The sequence below is a fragment of the Carcharhinus amblyrhynchos genome, chromosome X, assembly GCF_965287045.1.
Source record: "Carcharhinus amblyrhynchos chromosome X, sCarAmb.v2.hapA, whole genome shotgun sequence".
Classification (NCBI taxonomy): domain Eukaryota; kingdom Metazoa; phylum Chordata; class Chondrichthyes; order Carcharhiniformes; family Carcharhinidae; genus Carcharhinus; species Carcharhinus amblyrhynchos.
The window spans coordinates 5,996,922-6,017,253 of NC_137359.1; the positions used below are offsets into that span (position 1 = coordinate 5,996,922).

General features: G+C 49.5%; 1 protein-coding gene across 1 annotated transcript in view; it reads right to left on the bottom strand.

The window, feature by feature from the left end:
- LOC145361849 (beta-1,4 N-acetylgalactosaminyltransferase 1-like) overlaps positions 1 to 20,332 on the bottom strand; it is an 87,888-nt gene that overhangs the window by 63,585 nt on the left and 3,971 nt on the right. The window contains exon 2 of the mRNA XM_080217822.1: positions 1,626 to 1,838. Coding sequence (XP_080073948.1) covers positions 1,626 to 1,837 — 212 coding nt within the window. The 5' untranslated portion in view covers position 1,838. The remainder of the gene's footprint in view (positions 1 to 1,625; positions 1,839 to 20,332) is intronic.

Consider the following 20,332-nt stretch of genomic DNA (forward strand, 5'->3'; position numbering starts at 1 on the left):
TCTTTGGACACTAAGGGACAATTTAGCACGGCCAATCCACCTAACCTACACATCTTTGGACACTAAGGGACAATTTAGCATGGCCAATCCACCCTAACCTACATATCTTTGGACACTAAGGGGCAATTTAGCATGGCCAATCCACCCTAACCTACACATCTTTGGACACTAAGGGACAATTTAGCACGGCCAATCCACCTAACCTACACATCTTTGGACACTAAGGGACAATTTAGCATGGCCAATCCACCCTAACCTACACATCTTTGGACGCTAAGGGACAATTTAGCATGGCCAATCCACCCTAACCTACACATCTTTGGACACTAAGGGGCAATTTAGCATGGCCAATCCACCCTAACCTACACATCTTTGGACACTAAGGGACAATTTAGCACGGCCAATCCACCCTAACCTACACATCTTTGGACACTAAGGGGCAATTTAGCATGGCCAATCCACCCTAACCTACACATCTTTGGACACTAAGGGACAATTTAGCATGGCCAATCCACCCTAACCTACACATCTTTGGACACTAAGGGACAATTTAGCATGGCCAATCCACCCTAACCTACACATCTTTGGACACTAAGGGACAATTTAACATGGCCAATCCACCCTAACCTACACATCTTTGGGACACTAAGGGGCAATTTAGCATGGCCAATCCACCCTAACCTACACATCTTTGGGACACTAAGGGGCAATTTAGCATGGCCAATCCACCCTAACCTACACATCTTTGGACACTAAGGGACAATTTAGCACAGCCAATCCACCCTAACCTACACATCTTTGGACACTAAGGGACAATTTAGCACAGCCAATCCACCCTAACCTACACATCTTTGGACACTAAGGGGCAATTTAGCATGGCCAATCCACCCTAACCTACACATCGTTGGACTGTGGGAGGGAACCGGAGCACCCGGTGGAAACCCACGCAGATACGGGGAGAATGTGCAGTCTCCCAAAGGCAGTAACCCGATCCGGGAATTGAAGCTGGGTCCTTTGAGCGGCGAGGCAGCAGTGCCAACCCACTGTGCCACCGGGCCTCCGTTTTATTCCAAATTTCCTATCTGATCTGTGGGTGACGGTTCTCTGCTCACGGGTCCCATCCGTCCCACCCCTCACTTTGTCCCTGTGTTCCCTACCTGATCGTAGAGTTACGGGAACAGGTCTGAGGAGTCCACGGTCCCCTGCCAGCGAGTTCCTATTGCCCGCATTGGTCCCTTGCACCCTGCGCACCCCCCTCCCCACCCTTATCCTGACCCAAATGCTTTCTAGAGGTTGTTATTGTACCACTTTCTCCGACAGCCTATTCCATCCGCGCTGCGCGTACTAACTGCCCCTCAGTTCCCCCTTCACCTTAAACCCACGCCCTCCAATTTTTAATTCCCCTTTCCCGGGAAAGAGACTGTGTCCCTTCTCCACCTTGGGAATCATAGTAGGCGGGACAGGGCCCAAGGCCTGTTAACCTCGGGACAGGACCTTCTGGTCTTGGGCCCTGGAGTGGGGCCATAAAATCCCGCCCTACGTGCGTTCATCTTATCTACGTCCCCCTTCATCCGTTCCTCTCGCACTTTGTTGCGTCTTGCCCCATCGGATGACAAGAGACGTACCTGGCGATGTTCTCTTTGGCTTTGTACGGTATGTGGGCAAGTCCCTCTCCGACATTCCCGAATCCGTATTCGAGCAGGCTCCTTGGAGCATTCTTGGGGCTGGAATACTTGATGTCCACCACGCAGCCGGGAGGTTTCGGATACAGGATGAACGTCACTAGGAGCACACACATCAGGGTCAGGCAGCAGGTCAACTTTCTCACCTGACGCATCCTGAGGAAAAAGGCAGGAGGATGAAACGTGAACGGACTCCCAGTGCTTCCCGGGAACGCCGGCGCGACGACCCCACTCCGACACACTTGGCCCCGTTTCCCCGACTGGCGCTCGCCGCCATCAGACCAAAAGGGATCCCAAGCCAGAGGGGATGGGGACCCTGCCGAGGTTGGTCGATGATATGAGTTGGAAGGGCTCGCTGCGAAGGAGAAGGAAGACTTGGAAAGACAGAGCGAAGTGGGGGTGAGGGGGGGAGTAATTTCAGAGCCTCGGACCCACAGTGTGCAGCTCTTACACTGCAGAAAGGGTCCATTAGGCCCATTGAACCTGCACCGACAACAATCCCACCCAGGCCCGATTCCCAAAACCCTACTAATCCTCCCGACTCTAAGGGACAATTTAGCATGGCCAATCCACCCTAACCTACACATCTTTGGACACTAAGGGACAATTTAGCATGGCCAATCCACCCTAACCTACGCATCTTTAGACACTAAGGGACAATTTAGCATGGCCAATCCACCTAACCTACACATCTTTGGACACTAAGGGACAATTTAGCATGGCCAATCCACCCTAACCTGCACATCTTTGGACACTAAGGGACAATTTAGCATGGCCAAACCACCCTAACCTACACATCTTTGGACACTAAGGGACAATTTAGCATGGCCAATCCACCCTAACCTACACATCTTTGGGCACTAAGGGACAATTTAGCATGGCCAATCCACCTAACCTACACATCTTTGGACACTAAGGGACAATTTAGCATGGCCAATCCACCCTAACCTACACATCTTTGGGCACTAAGGGACAATTTAGCATGGCCAATCCACCCTAACCTACACATCTTGGGACACTAAGGGACAATTTAGCACGGCCAATCCACCCTAACCTACACATCTTTGGACACTAAGGGGCAATTTAGCATGGCCAATCCACCCTAACCTACACATCTTTGGACACTAAGGGACAATTTAGCATGGCCAATCCACCCTAACCTGCACATCTTTGGACACTAAGATCGGTACGTGATCTCAGACTTTTGTATCGTTTTCCCTGACGGAAGAAGGTGGAAGAGAGAATGTCCGGGGTGCGTGGGGTCCTTGATTATGCCGGCTGCTTTTCCGAGGCAGTGGGGAGATGGTGTCAATGATTAGGAGGCTGGGTAATGGATTGGGCTACATTCACAGCCCTTTGTAGTTCCTTGTGGTCTTGGGCAGAGCAGGATCCCAGACCAAGCTGTGATACAACCAGAAAGAATGCTTTCTATGGGGCATCTGTAAAAGTTGGTGAGAGTCGTAGCGGACATGCCAAATTTCCTTAGTCTCCTGAGAAAGTCTTCTGTGAAAAGTATTGTTTCTTGCGCACTATACAGACAAAGCATACTGTTCATAGAGTACACAGGGGAGAAGGAAAGGAGAGGGTGCAGAATGTAGTGTTACAGTCACAGATAGGGTGTAGAGAAAGATCAACTTAATATTTGATTTATTATTGTCACATGTATTGGGATACAGTGAAAAGTATTGTTTCTTGCACACTGCACAGACAAAGCATACCATTCATAGAGTACATAGGGGAGAAGGAAAGGAGAGGGTGCAGAATGTAGTGTTACAGTCACAGATAGGGTGTAGAGAAAGATCAGCTTAATATTTGATTTATTATTGTCACATGTATTGGGATACAGTGAAAAGTATTGTTTCTTGCGCACTATACAGACAAAGCATACCATTCATAGAGTACATAGGAGAGAAGGAAAGGAGAGGGTGCAGAATGTAGTGTTACAGTTACAGATAGGGTGTAGAGAAAGATCAACTTAATATACGGTAGGTCTGTCAGCCATGATGTGGAGATGCTGGCGTTGGACTGGGGTAAACACAGTCAGAAGCCTCGCAACACCAGGTTAAAGTCCAACAGGTTTATTTGTGAGTGGAGTGTGGGTTTTCTATCAAATAAGCTTGTTGGACTTTAACCTGGTGTTGTGACACCTCTTACTTGGTGTGTCAGCAGCTGGGAAGAAGCTGTTCTTGAGTCGGTCGGTACGGGACCTCAGACTTTTGTATCTTTTTCCTGACGGAAGAAGGTGGAAAAGTCTGGGATGTGTGGGGTCTTTGATTATGCTGGCTGCTTTTCCCCGAGGCAGTGGGAAGTGTAGACAGGGTCAATGGATGGGAGGCTGATGGATTGGGCTACATTCACAACCCTTTGTAGTTCCTTGCGGTCTTGGGCAGAGCAGGATCCCAGACCAAGCTGTGATACAACCAGAAAGAATGCTTTCTATGGGGCATCTGTAAAAGTTGGTGAGAGTCGTAGCGGACATGCCAAATTTCCTTAGTCTTCTGAGAAAGTAGAGGCGTTGGTGGGGCTTTCTTAAATATAGTATCAGCGTGGGGGGGACCAGGACAGGTTATTGGTGATCTGGACACCTAAAAACTTGAAGCTCTCGATCCTTTCTACTCCATCCCCGTTGATGTAGACAGGGACATGTTCTCCTTTACACTTCCTGAACTCGATGACAATCTCCTTTGTTTTGAGGGAGAGATTATTGTCACCGCACCAGTTCACCAGACTCTCTATCTCATTCCTGTAACTCTGTCATTGTTTGAGATCCGACCCAATACGGTGATGTCATCAGCAAACCCGAAAATCGAATTGGAGGGGGATTTGGCCACACAGTCATGGGTGTATAAGGAGTATAGTAGGGGGTGAGAACACAGCCCTGTGGGGCACTGGTGTTGAGGGTGATTGTGGAGGAGGTGTTGTTACCGATCCTTACTGATTGTGGTCTGTGAGTTGGGAAATTCAGAATCCAGGGAGGAGCCGAGGCCCAGACCACAGAGTTTGGGGATGAGTTTTGTGGGAATAACGGTGTTGAAAGCTGGGTGTAGTCAATAAATAGGAGTCTGATATAGGCGTCCTTATTCTCTCGGTGTTCCAAGATTGAGTGCAGGGACAGAGAGATGGTGTCTGCCGTGGACCTGTTGCGGCAGTCGGCAAACTGTAGTGGATTCTGGAAGTCCGGAAGGCTGGAATTGAATCATAGAATCCGTACAGTACAGAAAGAGGCCCTTCAGCCCATCGAGTCTGCACCGAACACAATCCCACCCAGGCTCTACCCCCACATCCCTACATATTATACCCACTAATGTACCCACGAGTGTAGGGTGTCGAAATTTGCTGATGACACCAAGATTGGTGGAACGGCAAATTGCGCGGAGGGTGTGGAGAGTCTGCAGAAGGATCTAGATAGGCTGGGCGAATGGGCCAGGAAATGGCAAATGGAATTTAATGTTGGCAAGTGTGAGGTGGTCCACTTTGGTAGGAATAATGGTAGGAAGGACTATTACTTACGTGGCGAAAAACTGCAGCAGGCGACGGTGCAGAGGGACCTCGGGGTCCTTGTGCATGAGTCGCAAAAACCCAGCTTGCAGGTGCAGCAAGTGGTCAGGAAGGCGAATGGGATGCTGGCCTTCATAGCGAGGGGGATTGAATATAAAAGTAGGGAGGTCTTGCTGTGGCTGTATAGGGCATTGGTGAGGCCGCAGTTGGAGTACTGTGTGCAGTTTTGGGCGCCGCACTTACGCAAGGATATTTTGGCCTTGGAGGGAGTGCAGAGGAGGTTTACTAGGCTGATGCCGGAGTTGAGGGGGTTGAGCTATGAGGAGAGGCTGAATAAACTAGGCTTGTACTCGTTAGAGTTTAGAAGAATGAGGGGAGATCTCATTGAGACGTATAAGATGATGAATGGGATGGATAGGATAGAGGTGGAGAGACTCTTCCTGCTCAGAAAGGACAGCAGGACTCGGGGGCACAGCCTCAAGATAAAGGGGGGGCGGTTTAGAACGGAGTTGAGGAGGAACTTCTTCACTCAAAGGGTGGTGAATCTCTGGAATTCTCTGCCCGTTGAAGTGGTGGAGGCTGCCTCGCTAAATATTTTTAAGACGCGGGTTGATGGGTTTTTGATAAGCGAGGGGATTAAGGGTTATGGGGAGAGGGCGGGAATGTGGAACTGAGCCACGACAGATCAGCCATGATCTTATTGAATGGCGGGGCAGGCTCGAGGGGCTAGATGGCCTACTCCTGCTCCTATTTCTTATGTTCTTATGTAATCCCTCTAACCTACACATCCCTGGACACTAAGGGGCAATTTCTTAGCACGGCCAATCGACCTAACCCGCACATCTTTGGACTGTGGGAGGAAACCGGAGCACCCGGAGGAAACCCACACAGACACGAGGAGAATGTGCCGTGACTAGCCTTTCGAGGCACTTCGTAACGATGGATATCAGAGCCACCGGCCGATAGCCATTAAGGCACACTGCCTGGGTTTTCTTAGTTACCGGGACGACGGTCTTCTTGAGGCAGATAGGGGGCCTCAGATTGTTGTCAAGAGAGGTTTGGGAATATCCCCGCCCGCTGGGGCAGGATCTGAGTGCACATCCGGCTGCCCCCACCCCCAATCCGGGGCTTTCCGTGGGCTGCCCTTTGAGCAAGCTGCCCGGGTGGCCTCGGATACGGGTTAGGCCGAGGCCTCCGAGGTGGTGGGGGGTCGGGGCGCTGTCTCTGACCTCTTGTCCAAAGAGGCCCGCCATTAGTCACAACCGAGCAGCAGGGCGCCAAACACCAGTAACACTCCCGGAGCGAACAAAGGCTCTCACAGTGCGTGCGACAAGAGACAAACTTGGCTGGCTCGCTCCCAACACAGTCAGCCATTTGTCGGATCGGAGTTTGAATATTATGCAAACGTGTGGTCACCCAAAAGAGCTCAACACCCTGGGTGCAGGAAGAATCCAAACACCTCGAATCGCTGATGGGGTGAATATGAGATAAGACCCTACTTGCCCAGGAAGTGGTGGGAGTGAATACAGAAAGAAGTCTGACAACACCAGGTTTCAGTCCAACCGATTTATTTGATAGTGAACGCACAAGCTTTCGGGGTTAGCCCCTTCGTCAGGTGAATGGAGAGTTCTGGCCTCAGACAGAGCATATAAAGCACAGACAGTTTAGAGATTACTGATTAGAATGCAAATCCTTACACCTAACCTGCTGTTCAAGACCTGAAGTGGCTGATAATGTGTGTAGAAGGAGCACTGATCACAGGTTACAGAGATGTGTATTGTCTCCAGACAGCACAGCAAGTGAGGTTTTGCAAACCCAGGCAAACCTTGGCTTCATGTCGCACTATCTGTAACCCCCGTGACTTGCCTGGGTTTGCAAAACCTCACTCACTGTGCTGTCTGGAGATCTTGGGTTCATGTCGCACTATCTGTAACCCCCGTGACTTGCCTGGGTTTGCAAAACCTCACTCACTGTGCTGTCTGGAGATCTTGGGTTCATGTCGCACTATCTGTAACCCCCGTGACTTGCCTGGGTTTGCAAAACCTCACTCACTGTACTGTCTGGAGATCTTGGGTTCATGTCGCACTATCTGTCACTCCTGTGACTTGCCTGGGTTTGCAAAACCTCACTCACTGTACTGTCTGGAGATCTTGGGTTCATGTCGCACTATCTGTCACTCCTGTGACTTGCCTGGGTTTGCAAAACCTCACTCACTGTACTGTCTGGAGATCTTGGGTTCATGTCGCACTATCTGTCACTCCTGTGACTTGCCTGGGTTTGCAAAACCTCACTCACTGTACTGTCTGGAGATCTTGGGTTCATGTCGCACTATCGGTAACCCCCATGACTTGCCTGGGTTTGCAAAACCTCACTCACTGTACTGTCTGGAGATCTTGGGTTCATGTCGCACTATCTGTCACTCCTGTGACTTGCCTGGGTTTGCAAAACCTCACTCACTGTACTGTCTGGAGATCTTGGGTTCATGTCGCACTATCGGTAACCCCCATGACTTGCCTGGGTTTGCAAAACCTCACTTACTATACTGTCTGGAGACAATACACATCTCTGTAACCTGTGATCAGTGCTCCTTCTACACACATTATCAGCCACTTTAAGACTTGAACAGCAGGTTAGGTGTAAGGATTTGCATTCTAATCAGTAATCTCTAAACTGTCTGTGCTTTATATGCTCTGTCTGAGGCCAGAACTCTCCATTCACCTGACGAAGAGGCTAACCCCGAAAGCTAGTGCGTTTACTATCAAATAAATCGGTCGGACTGAAACCTGGTGTTGTCAGACTTTTTACTGTGTTTACCCCAGTCCAACACCAGCACATCCACATTGGAACTGAATACCAACAGGGAGTGATCAATGCAACTAACACAGGCACATTTGTCAGGAAGTTAGCTAAACAAATGAGGGCAAAATTAATGTAGGAATATGGAAATAGGATAAGCTGGGATGGGAGGAAGTCCGTGTAAAGTATAGACCAGTTGGGCAGCACCGCATATGTAACAAAATATTGAAAAAATATATATAAGTTACATAAAACATAGAACAGTACGGCGCAGTACAGGGCCTTCAGCTCCTCAATGTTGTGTCCAGCTATGTCCAAACCCAAGATCAACCTATCCCCACTCCCTATCATTCTGGACTGCTCCATGTGCCTATCGAACCACTTCCGAAAGTATCCGACCCCACCATCACAGTAGGCGGTCTATTCCACACTCCAACCACTCTCTGAGTGAAGAATCTACCTCGGACATCCCTCCTATATCTCCCACCATCAACCTTATAGTTACGCCCCCTAGTAACAGCTACATCCACCCGAGGAAATAGTCTCTGTCATCCACTCTATCTATCCCCCTCATCATCTTATAACCCTCTATTAAGTTGCCTCTCCTCCGCTCTAAAGAGAAAAGCCCCAGCTCCCTCAACCATTCATCATAAGACCTACCCTCCAAACCAGGCAGCATCCTGGTAAATCTCCTCTGCACTCTCTCCAATGCTCCCACATCCTTCTTATAGTGAGGTGACCAGCACTGCACGCAATATTCCGAATGTGGTCTCACCATAGTCCGGTATAGTTGCAGCATAACCCCCACGGCTCTTAAACTCAAACCCCCAGTTAATAAACGCTAACACACTATAAGGTTTCGTCACGGCTCTATCCACTAGAGTGGCAACCTTCAGAGATCTGTGGACATGAACCCCAAGATCTCTCTGTTCCTCCACATTCCTCAGAACCCTGCCGTTGACCCTGTAATCCATATTCAAGTTTGTCCTACCAAAATGAATCACCTCACACTTACCAGGGTTAAACTCCATCTGCCACTTCTCGGCCCAGCTCTGCATCCTATCAATGTCTCTTTGCAGCCTACAAGAGCCCTCCACCTCATCCACTACTCCACCAATCTTGGTGTCATCAGCAAATTTACTAACCCACCCTTCAGCCCCCTCTTTTAAGTCATTGATAAAAGTCACAAATAGCAGAGGACCCAGCACTGGTCCCTGTTGTACACCGCTGGTAACTGGTCTCCAGTCTGGAAATTTTCCCCTCTGTCTTCTATGAGACAGCCAGTTACTTATCCAATCGGCCAAATTTCCTTCTATCCCACACCTCTTTACTTTCTTCATCAGCCTACCATGGGGAACTTTATCAAACGCCTTACTAAAACCAATGGATACAACATCAACTGTTCTACCTTCGTCTACACACTTAGTTACCTCCTCAAAGAATTCAATCAAATTTGCGAGGCAGGACTTACCCCTCACAAAACCATGTGGAAAAGTGTGAGGTGATTCACTTTGGCAGGAATAACGGATGTGTCGAGTATAGGGCTAACGGGAGGATTCTGAATAGTGTGGATGAGCAGAGGGATCTAGGTGTATGTGTACATAGATCCCTGAAAGTTGGGAATCAAGTAGATAGGGTTGTTAGGAAGGCATACGGTGTCTTGGCGTTTATTGGTAGGGGGATTGAATTTAGGAGCCGCAGCGTCATGTTGCAACTGTACACAACTCTGGTGCGGCCGCACTTGGAGTACTGTGTGCAGTTCTGGTCCCCACATTATAGGAAGGATGTGGAGGCTTTGGAGAGGGTGCAGAGGAGGTTTACCAGGATGTTGCCTGGTATAGAGGGGAGGTCCTATGAGGAGAGACTGAGGGATTTGAGGTTGTTTTTGTTAGAAAGAAGGCGGCTAAGAGGGGACCTTATTGAAACATATAAGATGATTAGAGGTTTAGATAGGGTGGACAGTGATAGCCTTTTTCCTCGGATGGAGAAAGCTAGCACGAGGGGGCATGGCTTTAAATTAAGGGGTGGTAGTTATAGGACGGATGTCGGGGTAGGTTCTTTACCCAGAGGGTGGTGAGGGACTGGAATGCCCTGCCTGCTGCAGTTGTAGATGCGCCTAGTTTGGGGGCGTTTAAGAGATCCGTGGATAGGTTTATGGATGGAAAGGGTTTGGTTTAGGTTAGAGGGTCATTGTTTTTTAACTGGTCGGCGCAACATCGTGGGCCGAAGGGCCTGTTCTGCGCTGTAATGTTCTATGTTCTAATTTAGCACGGCCAATCCACCCTAACCCGTACGTCTTTCGGACTGTGGAGGGAAACCGGAGCACCCGGAGGAAACCCACGCAGACACGGGGAGAATGTGCAGACTCCACACAGACAGTGACCCGAAGCTGGGAATCGAACCCGGGTCCCCTGGCGCTGTGAGGCAGCAGTGCTGACCACACCGTGCTGCCCCGCGGTGTGTGCAATATGGCCGCTCGCACACCCTCTGCAGTGGGACGGGAGAATTTAGCCAAATCTCGACTCATCGAGGCACGGAGGATAGAACCCTGGCCAGTCATCTGGGGAAATCAAAGCACGATCTCTAACCGACACCACAGAGCTGATTATATGAGAGGAAATGAGGTCGAGATCTAAATACAAGGCTGAGTAATTGCGAGGGGGATGGAGTCTCTAATCTGCCTCGGGTTAGATTTTGCAATCCCTTTTTGCTCGATCCTGGTGAGCCGTCTTTGCCCTCTCTCCGCCTGGCAGTGTGCTGACCAGAACTACTCCAAATGAGGCCTAGCCAAGGCTTTACATAACTGATTGGCCAACTCAGGGCCCTGGCTCACCAAGGCAAGCAGGCCACAGTCCTCGTTACCTAAAAACGGATGTAGAAACAGTTCCGAGAAGGTCGAGAGAGCCGAGATGTGGAACGGAGGGGTTGTCATAGCGAGGGGGATTGAATATAAATTCATAGCGAGGGGGATTGGATATAAATTCATAGCGAGGGGGATTGGATATAAATTCATAGCGAGGGGGATTGGATATAAATTCATAGCGAGGGGGATTGGATATAAATTCATAGCGAGGGGGATTGGATATAAATTCATAGCGAGGGGGATTGAATATAAATTCATAGCGAGGGGGATTGGATATAAATTCATAGCGAGGGGGATTGGATATAAATTCATAGCGAGGGGGATTAAATATAAATTCATAGCGAGGGGGATTGGATATAAATTCATAGCGAGGGGGATTGGATATAAATTCATAGCGAGGGGGATTGGATATAAATTCATAGCGAGGGGGATTGGATATAAATTCATAGCGAGGGGGATTGGATATAAATTCATAGCGAGGGGGATTGAATATAAATTCATAGCGAGGGGGATTGGATATAAATTCATAGCGAGGGGGATTGGATATAAATTCATAGCGAGGGGGATTGAATATAAATTCATAGCGAGGGGGATTGGATATAAATTCATAGCGAGGGGGATTGGATATAAATTCATAGCGAGGGGGATTAAATATAAATTCATAGCGAGGGGGATTAAATATAAATTCATAGCGAGGGGGATTGAATATAAAAGTAGGGAGGTCTTGCTGCAGTTGTATAGGGCATTGGTGAGGCCGCAGCTGGAGTACTGTGTGCAGTTTTGGGCGCCGTACTTACGCAAGGATATTTTGGCCTTGGAGGGAGTGCAGAGGAGGTTTACTAGGCTGATACCGGAGTTGAGGGGGTTGAGCTATGAGGAGAGGCTGAATAAACTAGGCTTGTACTCGTTAGAGTTTAGAAGAATGAGGGGAGATCTCATTGAGACGTATAAGATGATGAATGGGATGGATAGGATAGAGGTGGAGAGACTCTTCCTGCTCAGAAAGGACAGTAGGACTAGGGGGCACAGCCTCAAGATAAAGGGTTTAGAACGGAGTTGAGGAGGAACTTCTTCACTCAAAGGGTGGTGAATCTCTGGAATTCTCTGCCCGTTGAAGTGGTGGAGGCTGCCTCGCTAAATATTTTTAAGACGCGGGTTGATGGGTTTTTGATAAGCGAGGGGATTAAGGGTTATGGGGAGAGGGCGGGAATGTGGAACTGAGCCACGACAGATCAGCCATGATCTTATTGAATGGTGGGGCAGGCTCGAAGGGCTAGATGGCCTACTCCTGCTCCTATTTCTTATGTTCCTATGTCTTACGAGCAGCTGTCTGGGTTGGCACCCGCTGGAGTTGACAACACGAAGACGCAACTGAGACAGAATTTGCCCGTTCTGCCCGCAACGGAAATGGTTGCGGGCGAGGGGTGGACCGTGGAGAGGTCAGTTGATCCCGGGAGGGCTTTTCCAGTCTTGGCAGTGAGCGGGCCTGGAAAATCCCGCCCTGAGGGGGCACCGACAGGATGGATGTGGACAAGAGGTTTCCCCGTGTGAGAGAATCGAGAACAAAGGGGCTTTAAAAAGAAGGGGGTCGCCCGTTTAAAGCGGAGGTGAGGAGAAATGTTCTCTCTGAAAGGGTGGTGAAGCTCTCTTCGTACTATCATAGAATGCCAACAGTCCCTCGTATCCGCACCCACCACAATCCCACCCAGGCCCTATTCCCGTAACCCCACACATTTGCCCTGCTAATTCCCCCAATACAAAGAGCAATTCACCATGGCCTGTGTCTGCGTGGGTTTCCTCCGGGAGCTCCACTTTCCTCCGACACTCCAAAGATGTGTAGGTTAGGGTGGATTGGCCATGCTAAATTGCCCCTTAGAGTCCAAAGATGTGTAGGTTAGGTGGATTGGCCATGCTAAATTGTCCCTTAGTGTCCAAAGATGTGTAGGTTAGGGTGGATTGGCCATGCTAAATTGCCCCTTAGTGTCCAAAGATGTGCAGGTTAGGGTGGATTGGCCATGCTAAATTGTCCCTTAGAGTCCAAAGATGTGTAGGTTAGGGTGGATTGTCCATGCTAAATTGCCCCTTAGAGTCCAAAGATGTGTAGGTTAGGGTGGATTGGCCATGCTAAATTGTCCCTTAGTGCCCAAAGAGGTGTAGGTTAGGGTGGATTGGCCATGCTAAATTGCCCCTTAGAGTCCAAAGATGTGTAGGTTAGGTAGATTGGCCATGCTAAATTGTCCCTTAGTGTCCAAAGATGTGTAGGTTAGGGTGGATTGTCCATGCTAAATTGCCCCTTAGAGTCCAAAGATGTGTAGGTTAGGTGGATTGGCCATGTTAAATTGCCCCTTAGAGTCCAAAGATGTGTAGGTTAGGGTGGATTGGCCATGCTAAATTGCCCCTTAGAGTCCAAAGATGTGTAGGTTAGAGTGGATTGTCCATGCTAAATTGCCCCGTAGAGTCCAAAGATGTGTAGGTTAGGGTGGATTGTCCATGCTAAATTGCCCCTTAGTGTCCAAAGATGTGTAGGTTAGGTGGATTGGCCATGCTAAATTGTCCCTTAGTGTCCAAAGATGTGTAGGTTAGGTGGATTGGCCATGCTAAATTGTCCCTTAGTGTCCAAAGATGTGTAGGTTAGGGTGGATTGGCCATGCTAAATTGCCCCTTAGAGTCCAAAGATGTGTAGGTTAGGGTGGATTGTCCATGCTAAATTGTCCCTTAGTGTCCAAAGATGTGTAGGTTAGGGTGGATTGGCCATGCTAAATTGCCCCTTAGAGTCCAAAGATGTGTAGGTTAGGTAGATTGGCCATGCTAAATTGTCCCTTAGTGTCCAGAGATGTGTAGGTTAGGTGGATTGGCCATGCTAAATTGCCCCGTAGAGTCCAAAGATGTGTAGGTTAGGGTGGATTGTCCATGCTAAATTGCCCCTTAGAGTCCAAAGATGTGTAGGTTAGGTGGATTGGCCATGTTAAATTGCCCCTTAGAGTCCAAAGATGTGTAGGTTAGGGTGGATTGTCCATGCTAAATTGCCCCTTAGAGTCCAAAGATGTGTAGGTTAGAGTGGATTGTCCATGCTAAATTGCCCCTTAGAGTCCAAAGATGTGTAGGTTAGGTGGATTGGCCATGCTAAATTGTCCCTCAGTGTGCAAAGATGTGTAGGTTAGGTGGATTGGCCATGCTAAATTGTCCCTTAGTGTCCAAAGATGTGTAGGTTAGGGTGGATTGGCCATGCTAAATTGCCCCTTAGAGTCCAAAGATGTGTTGGTTAGGGTGGATTGTCCATGCTAAATTGCCCCTTAGAGTCCAAAGATGTGTAGGTTAGGGTGGATTGGCCATGCTAAATTGCCCCTTAGAGTCCAAAGATGTGTAGGTTAGGTGGATTGGCCATGCTAAATTGTCCCTTAGTGTCCAAAGATGTGTAGGTTAGGGTGGATTGGCCATGCTAAATTGTCCCTTAGTGTCCAAAGATGTGTAGGTTAGGGTGGATTGGCCATGCTAAATTGCCCCTTAGAGTCCAAAGATGTGTTGGTTAGGGTGGATTGTCCATGCTAAATTGCCCCTTAGAGTCCAAAGATGTGTAGGTTAGGTGGATTGGCCATGCTAAATTGCCCCTTAGAGTCCAAAGATGTGTAGGTTAGGTGGATTGGCCATGCTAAATTGTCCCTTAGTGTCCAAAGATGTGTAGGTTAGGGTGGATTGGCCATGCTAAATTGTCCCTTAGTGTCCAAAGATGTGTAGGTTAGGGTGGATTGGCCATGCTAAATTGCCCCTTAGAGTCCAAAGATGTGTAGGTTAGGGTGGATTGGCCATGCTAAATTGTCCCTTAGTGTCCAAAGATGTGTAGGTTAGGGTGGATTGTCCATGCTAAATTGCCCCTTAGAGTCCAAAGATGTGTTGGTCAGGGTGGATTGGCCATGCTAAATTGCCCCTTAGTGTCCAAAGATGTGTAGGTTAGGGTGGATTGGCCATGCTAAATTGCCCCTTAGTGTCCAAAGATGTGTAGGTTAGGGTGGATTGGCCATGCTAAATTGTCCCTTAGTGTCCAAAGATGTGTAGGTTAGGGTGGATTGGCCATGCTAAATTGCCCCTTAGTGTCCAAAGATGTGTAGGTTAGGGTGGATTGGCCATGCTAAATTGCCCCTTAGTGTCCAAAGATGTGTAGGTTAGGGTGGATTGGCCATGCTAAATTGCCCCTTAGTGTCCAAAGATGTGTAGGTTAGGTGGATTGGCCATGCTAAATTGTCCCTTAGTGTCCAAAGATGTGTAGGTTAGGGTGGATTGGCCATGCTAAATTGCCCCTTAGTGTCCAAAGATGTGTAGGTTAGGGTGGATTGGCCATGCTAAATTGTCCCTTAGTGTCCAAAGATGTGAAGGTTAGGGGGATTGGCCATGCTAAATTGCCCCTTAGTGTCCAAAGATGTGTAGGTTAGGGTGGATTGGCCATGCTAAATTGTCCCTTAGTGTCCAAAGATGTGTAGGTTAGGGTGGATTGGCCATGCTAAATTGTCCCTTAGTGTCCAAAGATGTGTAGGTTAGGGTGGATTGGCCATGCTAAATTGCCCCTTAGTGTCCAAAGATGTGTAGGTTAGGGTGGATTGGCCATGCTAAATTGCCCCTTAGTGTCCAAAGATGTGTAGGTTAGGGTGGATTGGCCATGCTAAATTGCCCCTTAGTGTCCAAAGATGTGTAGGTTAGGGTGGATTGGCCATGCTAAATTGCCCCTTAGTGTCCAAAGATGTGTAGGTTAGGTGGATTGGCCATGCTAAATTGTCCCTTAGTGTCCAAAGATGTGTAGGTTAGGGTGGATTGGCCATGCTAAATTGCCCCTTAGTGTCCAAAGATGTGTAGGTTAGGGTGGATTGGCCATGCTAAATTGTCCCTTAGTGTCCAAAGATGTGAAGGTTAGGGGGATTGGCCATGCTAAATTGCCCCTTAGTGTCCAAAGATGTGTAGGTTAGGGTGGATTGGCCATGCTAAATTGTCCCTTAGTGTCCAAAGATGTGTAGGTTAGGTGGATTGGCCATGCTAAATTGTCCCTTAGTGTCCAAAGATGTGTAGGTTAGGGTGGATTGGCCATGCTAAATTGTCCCTTAGTGTCCAAAGATGTGTAGGTTAGGGTGGATTGGCCATGCTAAATTGCCCCTTAGTGCCCAAAGATGTGTAGGTTAGGGTGGATTGGCCATGCTAAATTGCCCCTTAGTGCCCAAAGATGTGTAGGTTAGGGTGGATTGGCCATGCTAAATTGTCTCTTAGTGTCCAAAGATGTGTAGGTTAGGGTGGATTGGCCATGCTAAATTGTCCCTTAGTGTCCAAAGATGTGTAGGTTAGGGTGGATTGGCCGTGCTACACTGTGGGGGGTGCTGCCCTTTCAGGTGGGACCCTGGTCTCTGGCTCAACACGTATCCCGCAACCGACGTCGCAGAGGCCAGTCGCTGCCTGCGGGATCTTGCTGTGCGCCAATTCGCCGCGGCAGTTCCGACACCTCGAGAAAGATATCGGCGGGGATTTTACGGCCTCGCTCATGCCAAAACTGTAAAAATCCACCCCCCCGACCCCGCCCGAGGACAACGGACCTTCCCATTGCCCGCCCTAACACTTCCTGTGGTGGGTGGGACGATAAAATTCTGGCTGCCATTTTTTTTCTCGGAAGTGCCATCGGATTCGGGAGGGTGGGTCCAGGGATGAGGAACTTCCGTGAGGTAGAAAGGTTTCGGTGCGGACTCGACGGGCTTGAAAGACCTCCTGAGCGCTGTACAGCTCGAAGTTTCCAAGCGAGGGGCAGTTAGTTCCCTTTGCGGTCGAAAGCAATTGAATCGGGACGTTCCAAAACATGACGGGGACAGGGCAGGTAGGAAGGAACTGTTCCCATCGGGGAAAGGAACAAGAACCAGAAGGGCACAGGTTTCAAAAGAATGAACCAAAAATAGCAGAAGTGATATGAGGAACATTGCTCTCACACTGTGGGGTCGGGAATGTACTGCCTGGCATGTCAACAGGCAGCTGAAGACAGGGCTTTCAAGAGGGCAATCCCCCTAACCTACACATCTTTGGACACTAAGGGGCAATTTAGCATGGCCAATCCCCCTAACCTACACATCTTTGGACACTAAGGGGCAATTTAGCATGGACAATCCACCCTCACCTACACATCTTTGGACACTAAGGGACAATTTAGCATGGCCAATCCACCTAACCTACACATCTTTGGACACTAAGGGGCAATTTAGCATGGACAATCCACCCTAACCTACACATCTTTGGACACTAAGGGACAATTTAGCATGGCCAATCCACCCAAACCTACACATCTTTGGACACTAAGGGGCAATTTAGCATGGCCAATCCACCCTAACCTACACATCTTTGGACACTAAGGGACAATTTAGCATGGCCAATCCACCCTAACCTACACATCTTTGGACACTAAGGGGCAATTTAGCATGGCCAATCCACCCTAACCTACATATCTTTGGACACTAAGGGGCAATTTAGCATGGCCAATCCACCTAACCTACACATCTTTGGACACTAAGGGACAATTTAGCATGGCCAATCCCCCTAACCTACATATCTTTGGACACTAAGGGGCAATTTAGCATGGCCAATCCACCCTAACCTACATATCTTTGGACACTAAGGGGCAATTTAGCATGGCCAATCCACCCTAACCTACACATCTTTGGACACTAAGGGGCAATTTAGCATGGCCAATCCACCCTAACCTACACATCTTTGGACACTAAGGGGCAATTTAGCATGGCCAATCCACCCTAACCTACATATCTTTGGACACTAAGGGGCAATTTAGCATGGCCAATCCCCCTAACCTACACATCTTTGGACACTAAGGGACAATTTAGCATGGCCAATCCACCTCACCTCCACATCTTTGGACCCTAGGAGACAATTTAGCATGGCCAATCCACCTCACCTACACATCTTTGGACCCTAGGAGACAATTTAGCATGGCCAATCCACCTCACCTCCACATCTTTGGACCCTAGGAGACAATTTAGCATGGCCAATCCACCTCACCTACACATCTTTGGACCCTAGGAGACAATTTAGCATGGCCAATCCACCTCACCTCCACATCTTTGGACCCTAGGAGACAATTTAGCATGGCCAATCCACCCTAACCTGCACATCTTTGGACACTAAGGGACAATTTAGCATGGCCAATCCACCCTAACCTGCACATCTTTGGACACTAAGGGACAATTTAGCATGGCCAATCCACCCTAACCTACACATCTTTGGACACTAAGGGACAATTTAGCATGGCCAATCCACCTAACCTACACATCTTTGGACACTAAGGGGCAATTTAGCATGGCCAATCCACCCTAACCTACACATCTTTGGACACTAAGGGGCAATTTAGCATGGCCAATCCACCCTAACCTGCACATCTTTGGACACTAAGGGGCAATTTAGCAGAGGATTGTGGGAGCTCCATCATTGACTAGATTGTCTCCTAGGGAATTATGGGATATGGTGGGGGGCACGGGGTGAGGATGGATATCAGCCATGGTCATATTGATTGGTGGAGCAGGCTCGAGGGAGCCGTCTATTCCTTCCCCATCCCTTATGTTCTCATATCTTCTTCCATTACCTTAATTATTCATATAATTACAGATAAGTGGCCTTTATTGGACATCTTTTCCATTACTGCGCAATCTATTTTGATCCCTTTCCTTTTAAACCCTGCACAGCGAGATGTTCTGCAATCTAATCTAGGCCAGGCAACCGGAGGAGGCCTTTTCTCTCCACTCAATGTTTCTCATCGTTGAACTCAATCCAGCTGTGGTTAACTTGCGATGGGTTCCTCAAAGAACCTTCCCTTCTGAAACGGCATAGCTGTGTTCGCACAGCTTGTCCGCGGCGTCGCATTCTGGTCCGACAAACCAGGGCCGCACTTCGGCAGGACCCTGGCGAGTGTGGTCGAGCGGAGAGAGCCCCCGGGGGTACAACGGCCCTCGAAAGTGGCGTCGCAGGTCTGCAGGGTGGTGAAGAAGGCGCTTGGCGCACTTGCCATCATCAGTCAGGGCGCTGAGTTGCAGGAGTTGGGGCGAGTAACTGTTCGCGTGGATTTGGGCCGGTGTCCGTGGGAGTTTGCGCATTCTCCCCGTGCTTGCTTGGGTTTCCTCCCACACCCCAAAGATGTGCTCTTAGGCTGATTGGTGTAACAAATTGTCCCTAAATTAGCCTTCCCTCAATGTGGAATGCCACAAGCATAGACACGGGTAGAGGAGGCGGGGGCGACTGGTAATGTTAAAATGGCGGCTCGCTAGGCCGAAGGGCCTGTTTCCCAGGCTGTGTTGTTCTTTGTTATGTTACAAGTCATTGGTGAGGCTATATTTGGAGTACAGTGTACAATTCAGGTCACCCCGCGACAGGAAGGCTGTTATTAAACTGGAAAGGGGGCAAAAACAGATTAACAAGGATGTTACCGGGACCAGAAGGTTTGAGTTATAAGGAGAGGCTGGGACATTTTCCCCCCTGGAGTGTAGGAGGGGTGACCTTAGAGAGGGGCATCGATAAGGTGAATAAGGTCTTTTCCCCCCGCTCCTGGGGGTAGGGGAGTCCAAAACTAGAGGGCGTAGGTTGAAGGGGAGACGGGGAAAGGGGACCTGAGGGGCACAGGGAGGGTGTGTGGAATGAGCTACCAGGAGGTGGTGGTAAAGGGGGGTGGACAATGACAACATTTGAAAGAGATTTGGGCGGGTACATGGATGGGGGAAAGGGATGTGGGCCAAACACAGGCCAACGGGACTAGTTCAGATTGAGAAACTTGGTCAGCATGGATGGGATGGGCCGAGGGGCCTGTTTTGCGCTCTCTAACTCGGCTGCGCGCACGCGCTGATGTATTTTGGTACGATCTCTCAGGCCGCACCTCCGGGTCTTTGTGGGGTTGGCTCCGCAGCGGGCCGGGGTGCTTTGAGCCCACCGTTCCGAAGCTCTGGAAACAAAATGGCCGCCGCCTGCGCCGCGCCAATTCTGCGATAACCCAAGAGGTGAGCCGGGCCCGGGCGTGCGACCGTCCCTGCCTCTTCCGACAGCTATCCTTTCGAAACCCTAGAGGCTGATGGGGACAGCGGACGCCAAGTGGGGGGCGGGGGGGTGGGAGCGTGGGACGACCGTGGCAAATGGCGGCGCAGGAACGACGGGCTGAATGGCCTCTTCCTGTTCCTGTCCCTGGCCTCCTCAAAACACTCGGGGAATGCATTCTGGGTGCTAGCCCCGGGAGGAGGGTTGGGGGGGGCGGGGTTGGGTGGGGGGGGGGTTGGGTTGGAGGGGGGGTGGAATTTTACTGCCCCCTTCCTGTCAATGGGCTTCAAGTCCCACCGGAGTAATATGGACCCTTTGAATGGTTCGCTGCCCTTGATTTGCCCCTACAGCCAACATGGACCTCCATCTCTCGCTGCACTGACAAACTCCTCGTTCCACTACCCTTACTCCCATTGCCAAATATCTCGATTTCACCTCAGCCCGG